The sequence below is a fragment of the Gopherus flavomarginatus genome, chromosome 11 (assembly GCF_025201925.1).
Source record: "Gopherus flavomarginatus isolate rGopFla2 chromosome 11, rGopFla2.mat.asm, whole genome shotgun sequence".
Taxonomy (NCBI): Eukaryota; Metazoa; Chordata; order Testudines; family Testudinidae; genus Gopherus; species Gopherus flavomarginatus.
This window is the reverse complement of record NC_066627.1, coordinates 22,033,735-22,052,039: the sequence shown is the minus strand read 5'-3', so window position 1 is coordinate 22,052,039 and position 18,305 is coordinate 22,033,735. Positions and strand designations below refer to the sequence as shown.

General features: G+C 43.5%; 1 protein-coding gene across 4 annotated transcripts in view; it reads right to left on the bottom strand.

Annotated features, from left to right (window-relative positions):
- Positions 1-18,305, bottom strand: part of RALGAPB (Ral GTPase activating protein non-catalytic subunit beta) — a 123,422-nt gene that overhangs the window by 31,181 nt on the left and 73,936 nt on the right. For all 4 annotated transcript variants that reach the window (XM_050918582.1, XM_050918583.1, XM_050918584.1 and 1 more), the window contains 6 exons: positions 12,752-12,934; positions 7,149-7,300; positions 5,605-5,792; positions 3,562-3,668; positions 1,688-1,840; positions 435-644 (listed from right to left, as the gene is read on the bottom strand). In XM_050918582.1, the coding sequence (XP_050774539.1) occupies positions 435-644; positions 1,688-1,840; positions 3,562-3,668; positions 5,605-5,792; positions 7,149-7,300; positions 12,752-12,934 (993 nt within the window). The remainder of the gene's footprint in view (positions 1-434; positions 645-1,687; positions 1,841-3,561; positions 3,669-5,604; positions 5,793-7,148; positions 7,301-12,751; positions 12,935-18,305) is intronic.

Sequence of the window (18,305 nt, the reverse complement as noted above, 5' to 3'; positions counted from 1 at the left end):
TCCAAAAGTGCTTTATGCAGCAACTTACAAGCTATATATGTATGGATAACTGGATCTGTTTAACAGAATACTGCAATCCTACAGAAATGTTTAGGGCTGAAAGCAACTACGGCATCCAACTGAAACTGCAGGAAGAATTTCAAGTACACAATACGTAATTATCCCAATTTAGGTACCTTTTGTAAAGCCAGCTTAGAGCTCTTCAGTCAAAGCTTGAAGCATTAGACCTCTGGCTTCCAGAACTCCTGAAAGTTCTAGGTTCATTTCCCTATATCTGAGCAGACCACAGCTATCGTAACAGTGACTAGCTCTAGCAGTATATTTACACAAGAGAAAACTCCATTAGCAAAGCTGCTAAATGACACTGTTTTGTCCTACAGGATATTGGGGTGTTTGAGGCCATTTGTACAATATGAAGGGAGATATCAAGTCACCTTCAGTGCCTCTAGGGACAGAAATCCAAAGTGCGAGAGGAAGAGACGTGCTGTCTGGAATTCCTGGGCAGGAGGCGGGGGCTTACACTCAGTGATTGGGTCAGGGAAACTCTTCTTGCGCCACTCCTCTTCACTCTGCTGATCTACAGAAGTCTCATAAGTGATCTGTTGGGCCATACCATTCCTCAGCTTTTCATGACGCTCTTCCAGCTGAAACACATTATTTCACAGATATGGAATACTGATTCCAGCACCATCTCTTTCCCAGCATTTCAAAGCAACTCCCTAGCTAGTTCACAGAGCAACAAACTACAAGCTTGAACAGTTCCTGGAACACTCCCCTATGTTTATGGGAGCACTGAGGTCCCACAGATGTGGAGGAGGGTCGATGGATGTGACTTGAAACCCCCCAATCAATATCATATTTCTTTAGGACAACTGTGACAAACGATGTAACTAGTGTCAACTCCAATACTGGTCCTTCAAATGAGCTGGAAGAATAGCACATTTTTCACTCTGATCTAATAATGCCACATTTACAAGAGCTCTCACAAGACAGAAGAAGAGGTGCTAGCCTCTTTCCCTGGAGCAGCAGCAGGAAACAAGTCACTGCTTCATGTCATCATAGTGTGTCAGGACTGGGGCAACACATATTGTGTGGGGCTCCCCGGTAGGCCAATAATAGGTAGGGTCATATCACAGGTCCTATCATCCCTGGATAGTTCCTAGACTTCACTAACCTGCAGTGAGTTTGTCACCTCGTTAACAGAAGTTGGTAACGTTCTACTGCAGGGGTCGGCAACCTGTGGCACGTGGCTCACCAAGGTAAGCCCCCTGGCAAGCCGGGCCAGTTTGTTTACCTGCCACGTCGGCAGGTTCAGCCGATCACGGGTCCCACTCGCTGTGGTTTGCCGTCCCACAGCAATGGGGGCTGCAGGAAACAGCGCGGGCCGAGGGATGTGCTGGTCACAGGTTCCCACGGCCCCCATTGGCCTGGGACAGCAAACCACGGCCAATGGGAGCCGCAATCGGCCAAACCTGCTGACGTGGCAGGTAAACAAACTGGCCTGGCCCACCAGGGGGCTTACCCTGGCGAGCTGCGTGCCACAGGTTGCTGACCCCTGTTCTACTGCAATACCCTTTACAACAGGAAAGCTTTACAGTTAAGTGCCCTGTACAGGGTGTAATTTACCAAGTGGACTCTGAAGCTGACAGGCAAAGAACAAAGGAAATCAAAGACTAAAACCTCTTACTTCCTCATTAACAATTTCATGCAAGTCTGGAATGCTCAGGTCGGCTTTCACAAAAGGGATCTTGTCCACCTCCTCAGGAAAGGGCCGGTGTTTCACACTGTATTTGAGTCCAACATCATTTTTAGGAGCTGGTCGAGGTTCTGGTAAAAACATCTGTTACGATGAAGGGAACAATTTTATGTCCAATTTAAATGCTTTGTCCTGTAGTGCAATACATTTACATTATAGAAATAATTTTCTTTAGGTATATCACAATATCACAGGTTCATAACCATAGGTAACAATAGGTTTTATTTATTAAGAAAGCATTCAGAAAACTAAATATTATTCACTTGTAAGAACTGATTATAAGTTTTAAAGCAAAGTTTCATATTCAGTCCTACTCGTTATGGTTCTACTCATGGTACCTATGAACCGTGGTTTTCAACACTGTCTCTCTGCCATCAATCCCATTTGATTACATGGAAGTTGCAAGTCTTTCTGGGGTTACTTGAGTTTTAGGTTAAAGCAATTCTAATAATTTTTAAAGAGAGCTGAAGATTATTTCTGGCAGTCTCCACCTAGGCCCTACTGAATACGGGACTAGATGAGGGAAGGGTGCTGCATAGGAACGATATTGCAGGTCAGGATGAACTCACTGGCAGAGGTATGCAAGCAGCTTGCATACTGCTTGTAATTACTGTATTTTGCTCTCAGCGGTACAATCAGTTTCTCATGACCATCAGTTATTCAAACCCCAGAGTCTGAGTGGGAACACCACCACATAAGCCACGGGGGATAAGTGTCTTTGGGGTTGCCCTGAGTGCCATGTTACAGGCTTGCTTTTTTATTTATTTTAAATTTAGAGGTATAAAATGCTAAAAAGTAAGAAGTGCTGTATCCTTGCTACACTCGCACTGACACCAACAAGTATTTCACATGCCAAGAGAGAACCTTCCCATAGTCTCTATCAAACCTCACTATCTTGCCATTCCATTAAGTGTCTCAACTGAGTGACACATCTGCTTAAGTGCCAGGGTAGCTTTAGAAGCATCACAAGGATTATATGCTTCCCCAAAGCTTGCTTAGCCATCAGAGGCAGCTCCAGCCACCAACGCACCAAGCGCGTGCCGGGGGCGGTCTGCCGGTCGCCATGAGGGTGGCAGTCAGGCTGCCTTTGGTGGCATGCCTGCAGGAGGTCCGCCAGTCCCGCGTGTACTTGCCACCGAAGCCGCAGGACCGGCGGACCTCCCACAGGCATGCTGCTGAAAGCCGCCTGACTGCTGTGCTTTGGGTGGCAAAACACAGAGCCGCCCCTGTTAGCCCTGGGCAGACTGCTAAGAGCAATTTAAGTTTTGCTTGAGTTTCCTATAGTTTTAGATTTGTGTAAGTGACCTAAATATTAAAAGGAACAGCTGAGGCTGACAGCCCTGAATTTCAACCACAGTCTGAATGTCCTTGTTTCACTGTAATAAATCCATTTCCAGTCATCCCGAAAAGCCAGAGAAATGTATGTCAAAGCCATAATGCTGGAAAATGTTCCCAAGAGCCAAGAGTCCCAGAAGCCATGGCATCACCTCCACTCAAACTATTAATGCTGAACACTGAAGGACAGACAGTCCCACCACATGACACTTTCCAAACAACGCAGGGACTGTTTCCCTTACACACACAAATAATATGGAATTAAGTAGCATTTTTGTTCAACACTCACACTGAAGTATTATAACAAATTTGTAAAGTGCACCAGAGATGTGTCCCATTACCCACAGTTAAGGGCACTGTGATTCAGAAATACATACAGTCACCAATTCTGTGGGTTATCTTGCAATTTTAGTGAAATTTCTGCTGAACATCTGTAAGTTAGAGATTGCCCATTGGACTCTGACAGAGACCTTTTGATTTGCTTTAGCTCCTCTTGGCAAAAGGCAAAGTTGCTGGGCCCATGCAAGTCTTCCAGACACCCCACGGATCAGAACCGTGACAGAGGGGAAAGAGTCATCTGCAGAGTGCACAGATAAAAACATATTTTAAAATATTATGTAATAATTTGCCAATTGCATTAAACACCTAAGTGATCAGAACAAACAGACGGAAATGTATTCATACCCATAAAAAAGTGTCAATATACTATATCACCATGTAAACTTGTGTGATTTTCAGGGTGACTCCTCCCATCTGACCCATAAGACAGATCCCTGAAGGGTAGCAAAAATAAAGGAGGATCTTTGTTGCAACATGGAAATACTGTTCTGCTGGGCTCTCTGAAGATTTCAAGTGGATCACCTTGGTTTGATTGCAAGAAGAGGTCAGTTTCATTACAACTCAGCTAACAGACTGTAATTTCTACATGCAGAAGTAAGGCCAGTAGATCAAAAAAAATCTGCCTGTTTAGATGTACAGCAAGTGGATTCATGGAGGGATAAGTATGTTTGTATATTTACTTTACTGTATAGGCCCGGATACAACATCAGCATCTGAGAACATAACCTGGATTTGGACCAGTCCTTGGAGGATTTTAATGCCAGTGATATTTGACAATTTAGGAGAAACACAACATTATTCTGAGAGAGAAGAACTGCTCAGTTGAGAAAGTGTGTGTATTATTCCAAGAAAGTCAAGGAGTGTTATTGTAAACTTGTTGGATTGGACAGATATGGGTGTGGGTGTTCATCAGTGTCCAAATGGGACAAAAATTATCTGCTAGAATTTAAAATTAGTGATGGTCAGTGAAGTTCCAGGAGTGCTATGGGCACTTTGGGCCACAACCTGGTACCTGGATCCATGTTTCTTTTTGGCTGGCAAAGATGATAGTCCCACTGTGGTGGACACTGTCAGTGTCCATCTGAGGATAGGGTGCCAGTCACTCTCACTTAGGCATGGGTGAGGCCCCTACTCAAGTCATCCCTTGATACTGACGACCTTGTAATTATAGGCTAGTATCACATCTCCCATTTTGGAGAAAGATTACAGAGATTCCGAGTCTTCAGATTTCCTTGATCCTGGTCAGTCCCACATATGGGAATGAACTAGTGTCATTGGTCAATGGCCTTCTGGACAAGGACCGTATACCCATGCAAACTGTTAGACCTGTCTGATGTGTCTATCTACAATATCTACCAGAGAGGATGGAATCTTTTAAGCAGCCCCCTTTGTATATAGAAGGCCCAGAGAGTGATTTAGGGCTAGTGTTTGTCCATCTCTAGGGCATGCTTGCGCAGAGTATTGCAGAGCTCTTACTCTAATTCCTTTCTTGTTCAAAGTGCACATGAAACTGCTAGGAGAGTTAGTAAGGAGCAGGGGTTATGGCACATATAATCCCGTTGCACATCTCCTTTACAGCTAATCCCACTGGTGCAGTGGGATGGCTCACCCAGTGTCTGCTAGAGACTGGAGCGCAATTGAAGTTAAGCCCCTACCAGATGAAAAGCAATGACACAATACAGCTGCTGGGAGTCAGTCCTCACTGAAATATTTAACAGCAACAGAGACTTAAACTGAGCAAATCAATACCACACACAGCAGTTGCTGGTTAAACACCAATCCATACAGTCTGACATACATTTTAAACATTCATCCTTTTATGGAGTGGAACGTGTGACTTTTTAAAATGTACTCAAGTGTTACTGGTTTTATTCCTTCAGCTGTATTTACAAAGCAGCCAGCTAAAAGCATGTGATCTCACAGGTCAGTGCACATTTATTTGGAGAATTTGGCAGGGTTTATATTCATTGTAACTACAGTGACACTTTGTTGATCTTATTGCATGAATGTCTGCAATTACATGCCAGATTTCACACTTCAGTGGAACACCCTGTAGAACAGGTTTCCAGTGTGTGAAATGCAAAAGAACTGCCTAACTAAAACAAACATTTTGCAGATATGCTACAAAGAATGTTGATCTACAGAACCAAGAGGACACAAAATGTTTAACTTACTTTGCTCATTCCCTAAAGGCTGCTCCAACATTGCCAGGATGACACTATTATCAAGGACAAAGTAGCGGAAGCTGTGTTTGTTAATGGTAGGTAGACGGGAGTATTTAATTAAGGTGGTTTCATTCACCAGGCTGCAAGGAGAAGCAGGGCCACTGGGTGAAGGAAATGCTCCAAGTAACTGCATAATACTGCAAATCAGAGAAGAATTCAGTCAACACCACATCCTAAAAAGATACATCTCGATCCCATCTGAGATGGGAACTTTTAGACATGTTGTTCCTTTGCATCCTGACATAGGAATTTGACAACTGATCAAACCAATGATCCACATAATCCAGGTCCCGTCTCAAACAGGGACCAATAACTGAAGGCTTCAGAGGACAGTGCAAGAAACCCCATGAGGAACAAATAATCTGCCCATGTGGGAAGTTACTTCTTTAACACAAGACATAAGCAGTTTGGGAATGCTTTGAAGCATGAGAATTTCTACCTCTTTTTTATTTGTTTTAACTTTTCATATATATCTGTGAATATTCTTATTGTCCATTGAAGTGTTTAATTCCTAATCCCTTCTTGAATCCCAAGCACCTGTAGCAGCCATAGTAGGTGTGTGTGCTATCATTGCTTTAGTGTTACTTTGAACAGAAGTTATCCAGCAGAGCCTTCATGAACCTAGACCCCTAATTTGAGGAGTGCAGCCTTTGAAGGTTTCAGATTGCAAAAAACTCTTCAGGACAAGGACCAGGTCTTCGTATGTGGTTGTACAGCACCTAGCATAAATGGAGCCCCTGACCAGATTGGGGTCCATGGGCACTACTGCGATAAAAATATTCAATAATAATTTGAAATTATGCAGATTTTTTAAAAACTATTTTCCCAGATATTATCTGTCTCCACCAATGCAACAGCACCATCTCAGGGTTTAATTTCCAAAGAAATTCCCTGGCTAAGAACAGTGAATAAGGGTATGATCATGTCTGGTGATGATACAACATCTGGACAGGGCTTTTTAAAAAGGCGTAATTTCTGGGGGAGAGATCAGGTAGGTGATTGCTGTTGATCACCTACTTGATCTTCGCCCAGAAATCATGCCTTTTAAAAAAAAAAAGCTCTTACTTCTGGTCAGATCACCACCAGATATGAGCATATTTAATAGTTAAAACTCCCCCCCCCCCACATTAATAATATTTACATAGATAAAGGGAACGTGCCTGGACTACAACAGTACATGCATAAAGTACTTTTATGCAATACCAAGTTCATCTGCAAGTTCTGGTGAATAGTTACATTTATCTTGGTAACTACATGGGATCATTTTATAGTTCACATTCAACTGTATGGCAATTTACTGCAAGTGGAACAAAGGAGAAGGCAGGTACCCCCTTTTGCAAGCCACTTGTAAAGTTAGCAAGTTACTATCCATCCCAAGTTACCTAGTATACCACCCATCATATCCACCCATTAAAACAGTGTTCTTCTGAATGTTAATTTCCCCAGCAGCAATACCCTGCCAGGCAGCTGACATATTCTGATGAATGCCATACCACGTTAACGTAGCTTCAGCTGCATCCTTCACCCTCATTGACGCAGGATTTGGTTCTTTATCTCCTTTGTACTTGACCTCTTGTTCACTGTTTTTAGATTTACTTCCTGAGATGCCCAATTCCACAATCTCCAACACCTCTTTTAAACAGTCCTAAAGTGGGAAAGGGACAAATTGTTTAAAGCAAAACACTCCGATCTTGTCTTCCCTAAAGAATTTCATGAGACAATGGGGAGGGAATCGCTCAGTGGTTTGAACACTGGCCTGCTAAACCCAGGGTTGTGAGTTCAATCCTTGCGCAGTCCACTTAGGGATCTGGGGCAAAAATCTGTCTGGGGATTTATTCTGCTTTGAGCAGGGGGTTAGACTAGAGGATCTCCTGAGGTCCCTTCCAACCTTGATATTCTATTAACACCCTTATAGCCACTCCAAGCACACCAAGAAATCTGTTATCTACAGCAAGGCACTCAGATACCATGGAATATGCTCCAAGGAGAAAATCTGGAATATAAACCTTAACACACTCTAAACCACCTTCACCCAACAAGGATACTTCAGAGAAGTAGAGCACATCATATAACAGGCCATCCAAATACCCCAAGAAAGCCTGCTTAAATACAGAAAACTCCTGTCGACTGTACACTCTTAAGTTGTCACTTACAATGCCACACTGGAAGCCATGTGGGGTACAAACAACTACAACCCATATTCAATGAGGAACCCACCCTGAAAGAAATCTTCCCAGAGCCCCCACTTCTGGCCTTCAAACAGCCCCCCCAAGATCATCAACAGAAGTAAACTCCCCACAGACGAGGACACACTAACTCAAAGTGGCACCAGACCCTGCCAGAACAAGAGATGCAAAACCCGCTGACATATCTCCACTGCTACAATGATCAACACCTCCCACAACCCACCTTTCAAGATTCCTGGGTCCTACATATGCCTATCATAACATATGTTGTACCTCATCCAGTGCACTAAGCGCTCCAGAAACAACTATGTGGGTGAAACCAGAATCTCTACACTCTCAAATGAACTCACAGGAAAATAATAAAAGACAAAAGCACCCAATCACCTGTGGGTGAACACTGTTCATAAAGCGTTCACTTGTGACAAAGTTCCTCCTCTACCTTGGTGGGTCCTGAGCTTACTGGCGGCTTTGCTCACCTCGGAGATTCACCATGTGGGTCAGGAAACAGCCCAGAGACCTTCCCCTCTGGTAGAAGCCACAGTCCAGGCCAATTCCTCCTGTGTCTGATCAGGAGTTGGAAGGTTTGGGGGCAACCGGGGCCGACCTCTACTCTGGGTTCCAGCCCAGGGCCCTGTGGACTGCAGCTGTCTAGAGTGCCTCCTGGTACAGCTGCGCAACAGCTACAACTCCCTGGGCTACTTCCCCCTGGCCTTCTCCCAATACCTTCTTTATCCTCACCACAAGACTTTTCTCCTGGTGTCTGATAATGCTTGTACTCCTCAGTTCTCCAGCAATATGCCTTCTCACTTTCAGCTCCTAGTGCCTCTTGCTCCTGGCTCCTCACATGCATGCTACAAACTGAAGTGAGTTCCTTTTTAACTCAGGTGCCCTGATTAGCCAGCCTGTCCTAATTGATTCTAGCAGTTGCTTCTTAATTGGCTCCAGGTGTCCTAATTAACCTGCCTGCCGTAGCTGGTTCCAGCAAGTTCCTGCTGGTTCTGGAACTACCCCTGTTACCTTACCCAGGGGAAAGGGATCTACTTAATCTGGGACTAATATCTCTGCCTTCTAACACTCTCCTGTAGCCATCTGGCCTGATCCTGTCACACACTATATATCTGACCTATCAGTCTTCATTCTCAAAACTGCACAAGAGTTTCAAGAGACAAGTCTGGGAGCTTAAATTCATAACTGTGCTAAATACTAAGAATCATGGTCTTAATACAGACACTAGATTGATGGCTTTATTACAATAATCTGTAACCCACTACCCCCCTTTTTGTCCTAGACTGCAAGGGTGTTAATGGATCACTTCACCTTGAATGATCCCTTAGAACATGTGCTAACTACTTATGCTAAACTATTTGTTCGACCTTGCATTTAAACTGTGACACGCTGAGTGCCTTTCCTGGACCTAAAGAAGAGCTCTGTGTAGCTCAAAAATTTGTCTCTCTTACCAACAGAAGTTGGACCAATAAACAATATCATCGCACCCATCTTGTCTTTTTTCTGTCTAGACAGTATTTGGCCCTATGAAGGCAGGGGACTGGACTCGATGACCTCTCGAGGTCCCTTCCAGTCCAAGAATCTATGAATCATGTATTGTCAATTCAAATGAAGTTCTGCCATGTGAGTTTTGCTGATCAAGTAAATTTTGAGGCTCTTGCCACTGCTAGAAGACTATCCCAACTGCACACATACATGGTAGAATGCAAAAACATAAGCCCTCAAAAAAGCTTGGCCGAATTTGTACAAAAATCACATTATAGAAGAATGCTGCTAAATTGTGTATATATAAGTTAAATTATACACCATCTCTTCACAGTTATATATGTGGAACACAACAGAGGGGATGTTATTAGGAGAGTGATCCAGAAAAAGTCTCTTATAAAAATATTTAAGCAGACATGCATTAAATGCATTTCAGAGAGATTGTGTCATGCGTCTGATGTTTTAAGCAGAATACCAGAGTGTTGCAGCTCTTTTCCATATTTCTACTCTTTCTTCAGTCAGCTTTTCTTCTTTAAAGTTTCTAGGCTTGTACTTGCAAAGAACCTTCATAATGTAAAATAAAACCCTTAGCTTGCTCATTCAGCATCAATGAAAAAGCTACAACTAAATAGCTAAGCAGCATCAAATCTGTTGAGACACACAAGTTGTGAATTAGTGCATCCATAGCTGTGACTGAGAGAAGGGTTGCTGGTGACGAGGCCATTCTGCTGAACTTTCTTGAACTGCAGTCATGTCACATAAAAATCCAAAGAATGAAAACTTTTCTTTGTGAGCCGTTGCAAGGTAGGATGTAGCTCCCAGTGGTGTTGTAGAAGGGTCAAACTTGAATATTCCAGGGGAGAAATATCATTTGCAGTAGAACCTCAGAGTTACGAACACCTTGGGAATGGAGGTTGTACGTAACTCTAAAATGTTTGTAACTATGAACAAAACATTATAGATGGTTTTTCAAAAGTTTACAACTGAATGTTGACTTAATACAGCTTTGAAACTTTACTACACAGAAGAACAATGCTGCCTTCCCTTTTTTTTTTTAAAGTAGTTTATGTTTAACACAATACTGTACTATATTTGCCTTTTTTATTGGGGGGGTGGGGGAGTCTCTGTTACTGCCTGATGGTCTACTTCTGGTTCCAAACAAAGTGTGCGGCTGACTGGTCAGTTTGTAACTCTTGTGTTCCTAATTCTGAGGTTCTACTGTATCTTGTGGAGGAAAGCCATGGAATTTACACATGGTTTACTAACACACATTGAATTCCCTTCTATCTGGGGAGCTATAGCAAATTTTCCCCCTTATAATCCAGGAAATTCCTGATGACACACTGGTCTTCACAAGATACTACCAAGGAATAAGGTGCCAGGCCTCTAACTGACCTAAGATGGCTAGGTGACAAAGCTCTGCACTGCTGCCATCCCATGATAGTGGCCTCAAATATTTTTAAAGGAATTAAAGACCACCTCATGAATCCAGAATGAGCCAACACTTGATTATATAGAATATAAAGTGATGATCTGAGTTAACTGCACATAGTCAATGTGTGATCAATGTTAAAAACCTTCAACGTGTGAAAGAACACACAAAGTCCACTGAGACCACGCTGCCAAAGACATAACAGCTCAGCCCCCAATTCACTGGGGGAAGCCATTTGATAAAAATGAAAACCTTTTAGGACTCTGACTGCTAATGGTGTATAAGTGCTACTTCAAAATACAGATCTTCATATTGCTGCGTTGAGATTGTGGAGCATTGGCAGTGTGTGTATTTGGGCACACACCTGGGCTATAACTGTTTGTGGGTGCACATTAAATATTGGCCCAGAGTGTTCAAAATATGCAGATGCAGAGACAAACTGATTTAAAACAACAAAATATAAGGAGCACTGTCACCATCACGGGTGAGCTCCTCAGCTGAGGTAGGTCAGTACATCTCCACTGAAGTCAATAGAGTAATCTGCCCCTCGAAGAATGCCTTACACTTCTATTTAAGCCTACTCTTGCTAACCACCACCTAAGAACATGATTCCCAAACAAAACACTGTTTACAGAACATTGCTAAAGGTGACCAAAGGATTTTTTTTTAAACTCTGTGTATGTTCTTTTTTTGCTTCTTTATGATGAACATGGCAGGAAGTGGTGGTTTTTTTCTCCTGCTTATTTTACCTCAGAAATTTTATGGAACATCAACTCTGCTCTCCTTTCAGTTTTGCTGAAGAATTTGTTGTGGGTCTCAGAGCTTGTTTACTGTAGGCTCTCACACCTTAATTGAAGGTTCAAGGATGCTGGATCTTTAAGGAAGGTTTCCTTTAGCTAAAATGTTAGGCATGGAAGTTAAATGGGAGTTAACAGATAAAACAGAGTGAGATGAAATGGGTAAGGGACTCTCTTTTATTGATATTACCTCATCCACCTTGCCTCTCTAAAACCCTGGGACCCACACGGCTACAACCACACTGCATAAAACAGTTTTAAGTAACCTGACTAAAAATCCCTTTCTCCTCTCAGTTATTTGACTTTCATTTCATGACTCTCATCACATCATCATTTCACTAGTTCTCAAGTTATCAATCTCCCAGCCTATGCAGATGAGAGCGAGCAATGGATTGTGGAGCACTGGGGAACTAGCTAGAGCCCTCACTTTTTCATTTTTGGATACTTGTGAAGGTTGTTTTTAGGCACAGACTTTTGTAAAGAAAGTGAGTGGTTTGTGTGGGTTAGCTGGACTTCACCTAGACACAACTTCAACTTAACTCCCTGACAAAGTGAGTTTGAAAAGAATTTTCCTGTCTTTTCAATGAGTGTCAAAATTTTAAGTCGGTTTGTCAATAAGATCGGTTTGTCAATAAGGTCTGACAGAGAGGAGTCCTGTTCAGACACATCTCTACCTCCAAGTCTCCTCTCCATGCCCACCCCAGGTACCCTGTTCCCCCTTGTATATCTATGCCCTCTTACCCCCTGAATTTGCTTTCAACCTCCCACAGCCCCCACCCATTCTGAGACCAAGGAGCACAGCTCCATGACACCCCTTTAAGCCCCTACAATTCTAAATCTGTATCCCCGCCATCCTAGCCCCATTTTCATAAGTCCCTCAGATGGTTCCATTTACCCCAATCCCCTATATCTTCCATAACAACGATGCATTTCACCCTGTTCTCCTACCCCTCACCCCACTCTCCATGCCCTGTCACCTCTAGCAACACAACTTAGAGTCAGACAGAAGTTAATTTATGTTTATAGGATTTCAGGTTAACTGCATTTCTTTAACGCTGGAAATATACACATGAAAAGTACCCAAGAACAGGTGGTTTAGATGTGCAAGCCTTCTAGCACAGAACAGCAAGAATTTAAATTTACCCTACACACTTCCCTCCATTAAACAGGAACAGCACAGATCCTCTCACCTTCTCATCCATCATGTCAGGATGTTCAGTGAGCCAGACACAGAGGCACTGAAATGCTGCAACGATCATGGAGTGAAGATCTCTAGAGTGGAGTGGAGCTGGACGGCTGCACTGGTACACAATGTAACTGCATACTGAACTGACAGCTCGCTTTCTGTCCGCTGAATCAACAATCACCTTCACCTAAGTAAAGCAAGCAGTAGAGAGACTATCAGCTGAGAATTTCTTCAGGAACTCTTTCAGAGAAGAGAAAACTTGTTTTAGTGCTTCTAAACGCTAAAAAATACAAACGAACAGTTGAGCGCCGCTCTCTGATATACAGGAAAGCACTGTGAGTAAGACAGGTTTAATATAATGCTGATGTGCAATGGACCACCAAAGTCTCAGTGAAGCGATTGTGCACGAATCCTACCGCAGTACGTACTGGTTTACATCTAAAGAACTGAGGACACCAGCTGGTTTACTAGTGGACTTGCTGCAAGATGGATTTCTGCTTAGCTTCCTTATTTTGGAACTTACGGGTTGTCACCTCTCTCATGCAGGTAATTGGACCTGTCCACTTGTCTGGGTTTTGGCATCACTAACCTCTGACAGCTCTCTTTGTGTGACTTCATTCCATCAATGGAACTTTCTGCTCTCAGCCTTCAGTTAACATCGCAGCTTTCTCGCAGGAAGAGAGGAAGTGAAAGGAAAGCAGTCTGTGGAGCAGAACCTTTCAGTAGTAGTTACTTTGCTTCTTCCGCCAGGCCACTCTCTGACTAATTAGTGGGAAACGCCCCAACATATAAATGGGAAGGAACTTCTGGCCTGGTTGGACAACCATAGAGCCAGAGTCCAAGATCTTGGAAGCTAGCGAACAGTACCACAAACTAGGGGGCAAAGGTTGCCTTGATACAGAGTTAAAGATGAAAAACTGTCCTCCTTTCTTCCCTCCTCCCATATTGGATTGCTCTAGCCATACAGCTAACACTGATGCAATCAGCCCATTTGCATTTCCCTGCTCCCTATAATTTAGCCACACCTTAGAAACGTCTCATGTAAGAAGGAAGTCCCCAGTGCCTAGAACAGGGAGCTACAATTCCTGGCCTCAGACAGTACTTTGCCTGCTAGTGTATACCTCTATATCATGCCTATTTAGAAAAGCTGGACAAGCACAAGTCCATGGGGCCGGATGCAGTGCACCCGAGGGTGCTAAAGGAGTTGGCGGATGTGATTGCAGAGCCATTGGCCATTATCTTTGAAAACTCATGGCAATCAGGGAGGTCCCAGATGACTGGAAAAAGGCTAATGTAGTGTCCATCTTTAAAAAAGGGAAGGAGGAGGATCTGGGGAACTACAGGCCAGTCAGCCTCACCTCAGTCCCTGGAAAACTCAAGCAGCAGGTCCTCAAGGAATCAATTCTGAAGCACTTGGAGAGGAAAGTGATCAGGAACAGTCAGCATGGATTCACCAAGGGCAAGTCATGCCTGACTAACCTAATTGCCTTCTATGATGGCTCTGTGGGTGAGGGGAAAGCAGTGGACATGTTGTTCCTTGACTTTAGCAAAGCTTTTGATACCGTCTCCCACAGTATTCTTGCCAGCAAGTTAAAAAAGAATGGATTGGATGAATGGACTATAAGGTAGATAGAAAGCTGGCTAGATCATCGGGCTCAACGGGTAGTGATCAATGGCTCCATGTCTAGTTGGCAGCTCATATCAAGCGGAGTGCCCCAAGGGTTGGTCCTGGGGACGGTTTTGTTTAGTATCTTCATTAATGATCGGGAGAATGGCGTGGAGTGCATTCTCAGCAAGTTTGCAGATGACACTAAACTGAGAGGAGTGGTAGATATGCTGAAGGGTTGGGGTAGGATACAGAGGGACCTAGACAAATTAGAAGATTGGGCCAAAAGAAATCTGATGAGGTTCAACAAGGACAAGTGCAGAGTCCTGCACTTAGGACAGAAGAATCTCATGCACTGCTACAGACTAGGGACCGAGTGGCTTTGCAGCAGTTTCTGCAGAAAAGGACCTAGGGGTTACAGTGGATGAGAAGCTGCATATGAGTCAACAGTGTGCCCTTGTTGCTAAGAAGGCTAACAGCATTTTGGGCTGTATAAGCAGAGGCACTGCCAGCACATCGAGGGACGTGATCATTCCCCTCTATTCGGCATTGGTGAGGCCTCATCTGGAATGCTGTGTCCAGTTTTGGGCCCCACACTACAAGAAGAATGTGGAAAAAGAGTCCAGCGGAGGGCAATAAAAATGATTAGGGGGCTGGAGCATATGATTTATGAGGAGAGGCTGAGGGAACTGGGATCACTTAGCCTGTGGAAGAGAAGAATGAGGGGGGGATTTGATAGCTGCTTTCAACTACCTGAAAGGGGGTTCCAAAGAGGATAGATCTAGACCAGGGACAATCTATGGCATGTGTGCCAAAGGCAGCACGCGAGCTGATTTTCAGTGGCACTCACACTGCGTGGATCCTGGCCACCAGTTCAGGAGGCTCTGCATTTTAATTTAAAATTAAATTAAGCTTCTTAAACATTTAAAAAACCTTAATTTACTTTACATACAACAATAGTTTAGTTATATATTATAGACTTCTAGAAAGAGATCTTCTAAAAACATTAAAATGTATTCCTGGCACATGAAACCTTAAATAGCATGAATAAATGAAGACTCGGCACACCACTTCTGAAAGGACGCCGACACCTGATCTAGACTGTTCTCGGTGGTAGCAGATGACAGTACAAGGAGTAATGGTCTCAAGTTGCAGTGGTGGAGGTCTAGGTTGGATATTAGGAAAAAAACTTGTTCACTAGGAGGGTGGTGAAGCACTGGAATGGGTTACCTAGGAAGGTGTTGGAATCTCCTTTCTTGAAGGTTTTTATGGTCAGGCTTGACGAAGCCCTGGCTGGGATGATTTAGTTTGGAATTGCTCCTGCTTTGAGCAGAGGGTTGGACTAGATGACCTCCTGAGGTCCCTTCCAACCCTGATATTCTATGATTCTATGCCTCTGTTGGTGGGGACACAGTTGTGAGCTCAGAGACAGGCAGCCTCTCCTACATCCCAGCACTGGATGTCACACAGTGGAGCTGCCGTTAGAGACTGTCACACCTTCAACCTGCGTGTCATTGAAAGTCTGGTGCCTCTCAATTCTCCAACTGTTCTGAAGGCTGGTCTCAGGCCGAATCATCTCCAGTGATTACAACAGACTTCCCAATGGCACTCTGACGGTTATTCCCATGTTGAATTTGGCTTCTCACCAGCTGGGATTTTTATTTATTTACTGAGTACCAAACAGTCTTAGTGCTGTCCAAGACACAAGCTGGGGCAGATCCTAGCCAAAGAGCTTATTGTCATTTATTATGCGAGGACTTAGTTGATATTATGTACATGGGGACGTCTGGATGGAGGTCACTAGCTGACTACAGAAGGCAATAACAGCACCAGAACAGGAAGGAAAATGGCTGCTCTGCGGGAAGGAGACCTCAGGCAGTACATAGTGCTCCATCCTCACCCAGTCCATCAAGATCAAGAACCAGTATGCTATACTGGCAACAGGAGGAGATGATCAGACCTCATGGCTGAGCAAGAGAAGCCATCTCCCCCAAGGCTGGGAGGCTCAGGGCCACCACCCAAAAGAGGAGGCAGCACAGGCACCCATCCATGGGTGATGGAAGTGGATAGAGGCATCTATCTACCAGCCTGACTTGCCATCCCAGGAAGTTGCTGCCTGCCTAGAGCCTGTATCCAAGACAGTATAGAAAGATTGCCAAGGCTCATCTGTCTCTCTACTGCTCTCTTATTAGTGGGCAGATGTAACCCTGAGCAGATCTGTATTGACTACAGGGCTCTTGGAGCCAGAGTGAGGGAATCATGGGTGTATGTGGTGGTATCATCCATCCTCACAGTTAAGGGTAAGGGCCCAGGCAGGGGAAGATGCATTCTGGAGATGAACAGGTGCCTGCACAGATGGCATTGACAGGAGAGCTTTGGCTTCTGTCAAGGTTCCTCCTCCACTCTGAACTTTAGGGTACTGATGTGGGGACCTGCATAAAACACCTCTAAGCTTAACTACCAGCTTAGATCTGGTCTCGCTGCCACCAGTCAGATTTCTGAGTGTCTGGAACACTCTTTCCCCCAAAAACCTTCCCCTCCCTGGGCAGCCTTGAGAGACTTCTTCACCAAGTTCCTGGTGAACACTGATCCCACTCCTTGGATCTTAACACAAGGAGAATGTAACCATCCCCCCTCCTTTCCCCCACCAATTCCTGGTGAGTCCAGATCCAATCCCCTTGGATCTTAAAACAAGGAAAAAATCAATCAAGTTCTTAAAAAGAAGGCTTTTAATTAAAGAAAGAAAGGTAAAAGTCATCTCTGTAAAATCAGGATGGAAAATAACTTTACAGGGTAATTAGATTCATAGAGCCCAGAGAAACCCCCTCTAGACTTAGGTTCAAAATTACAGCAAACAGAGGTAAAATTCTCTCAGCAAAAAGGAACATTTACACGTTGAGAAAACAAAAATTAAACTAACACGCCTTGCTTGGCTGTTACTTACAAGTTTGAAACATGAGAGATGGTTCAGAAAGATTTGGAAAGTGTGGATTGATGTCTGGTCCCTCTTAGTCTCAAGAGCGAACAACCACCAAAAAAAAGAGCACAAACAAAAGCCTTCCCTGCACCAAGATTTGAAAGTATCTTGTCCCTCTATTGGTCCTTTGGATCAGGTGTCAGTCAGGTTTTCTGAGCTTTTTAACCCTTTATAGGTAAAAGGATTTTGGTGTCTCTAGCCATTAGGGATTTTATAGTATTGTACACAGGAGGGCTGTTCCCTTCCCTTTATAGTTATGACAGCTTCCTTGACCATTAGATGAACATAATTTGTTGGGAAATAGTCAACATGGTTTTTGTAAAGGGAAATCATGCCTCACCAATCCACTAGAATTCTTTAAGGAGATCCACTGGATATAGTGTATTTAGATTTTCAGAAAGCCTTTGACAAGGTCCCTCACCAAAGTCTCTTAAGCAAAATAAGCAGTCATGGGATAAGAGGGAAGGTTCTCTCATGGACTGGTAACTGGTTAAAAGATAAGAAACAAAGGGTAGGAATAAATGGTCAGTTTTCAGAATGGAGAGAGGTAAAAAGTAGTGTGCCCCAGGGATCTGTACTGAGACCAGTCCTATTGAACATATTCATAAATGATCAGAAAAAGGGATAAACAGTGAGGTGGCAAAATTTGCAGATACAAAACTACTGAAGATACTGAAGTCCCAGGCAGATTGTGAAGAGCTACAAAAGGATCTCACAAAACTGAGTGACTGAGAAACAAAATGGCAGATGAAATTTAATGTTGATAAATACAAAGTAATGCACATTGGAAAACATAATCCTAACTATACATATATATATATAAATTAGCTGTTATCACTCAAGAAACAGATCTTGGAATCATTGTGGATAGTTCTCTGAAACCATCCACTCAATGTGCAGCGGCAGTCAAAAAAGCAAACAGAATGTTGGGAATCGTCAAGAAAGGGATAGATAATAAGACAGAAAATATCATAT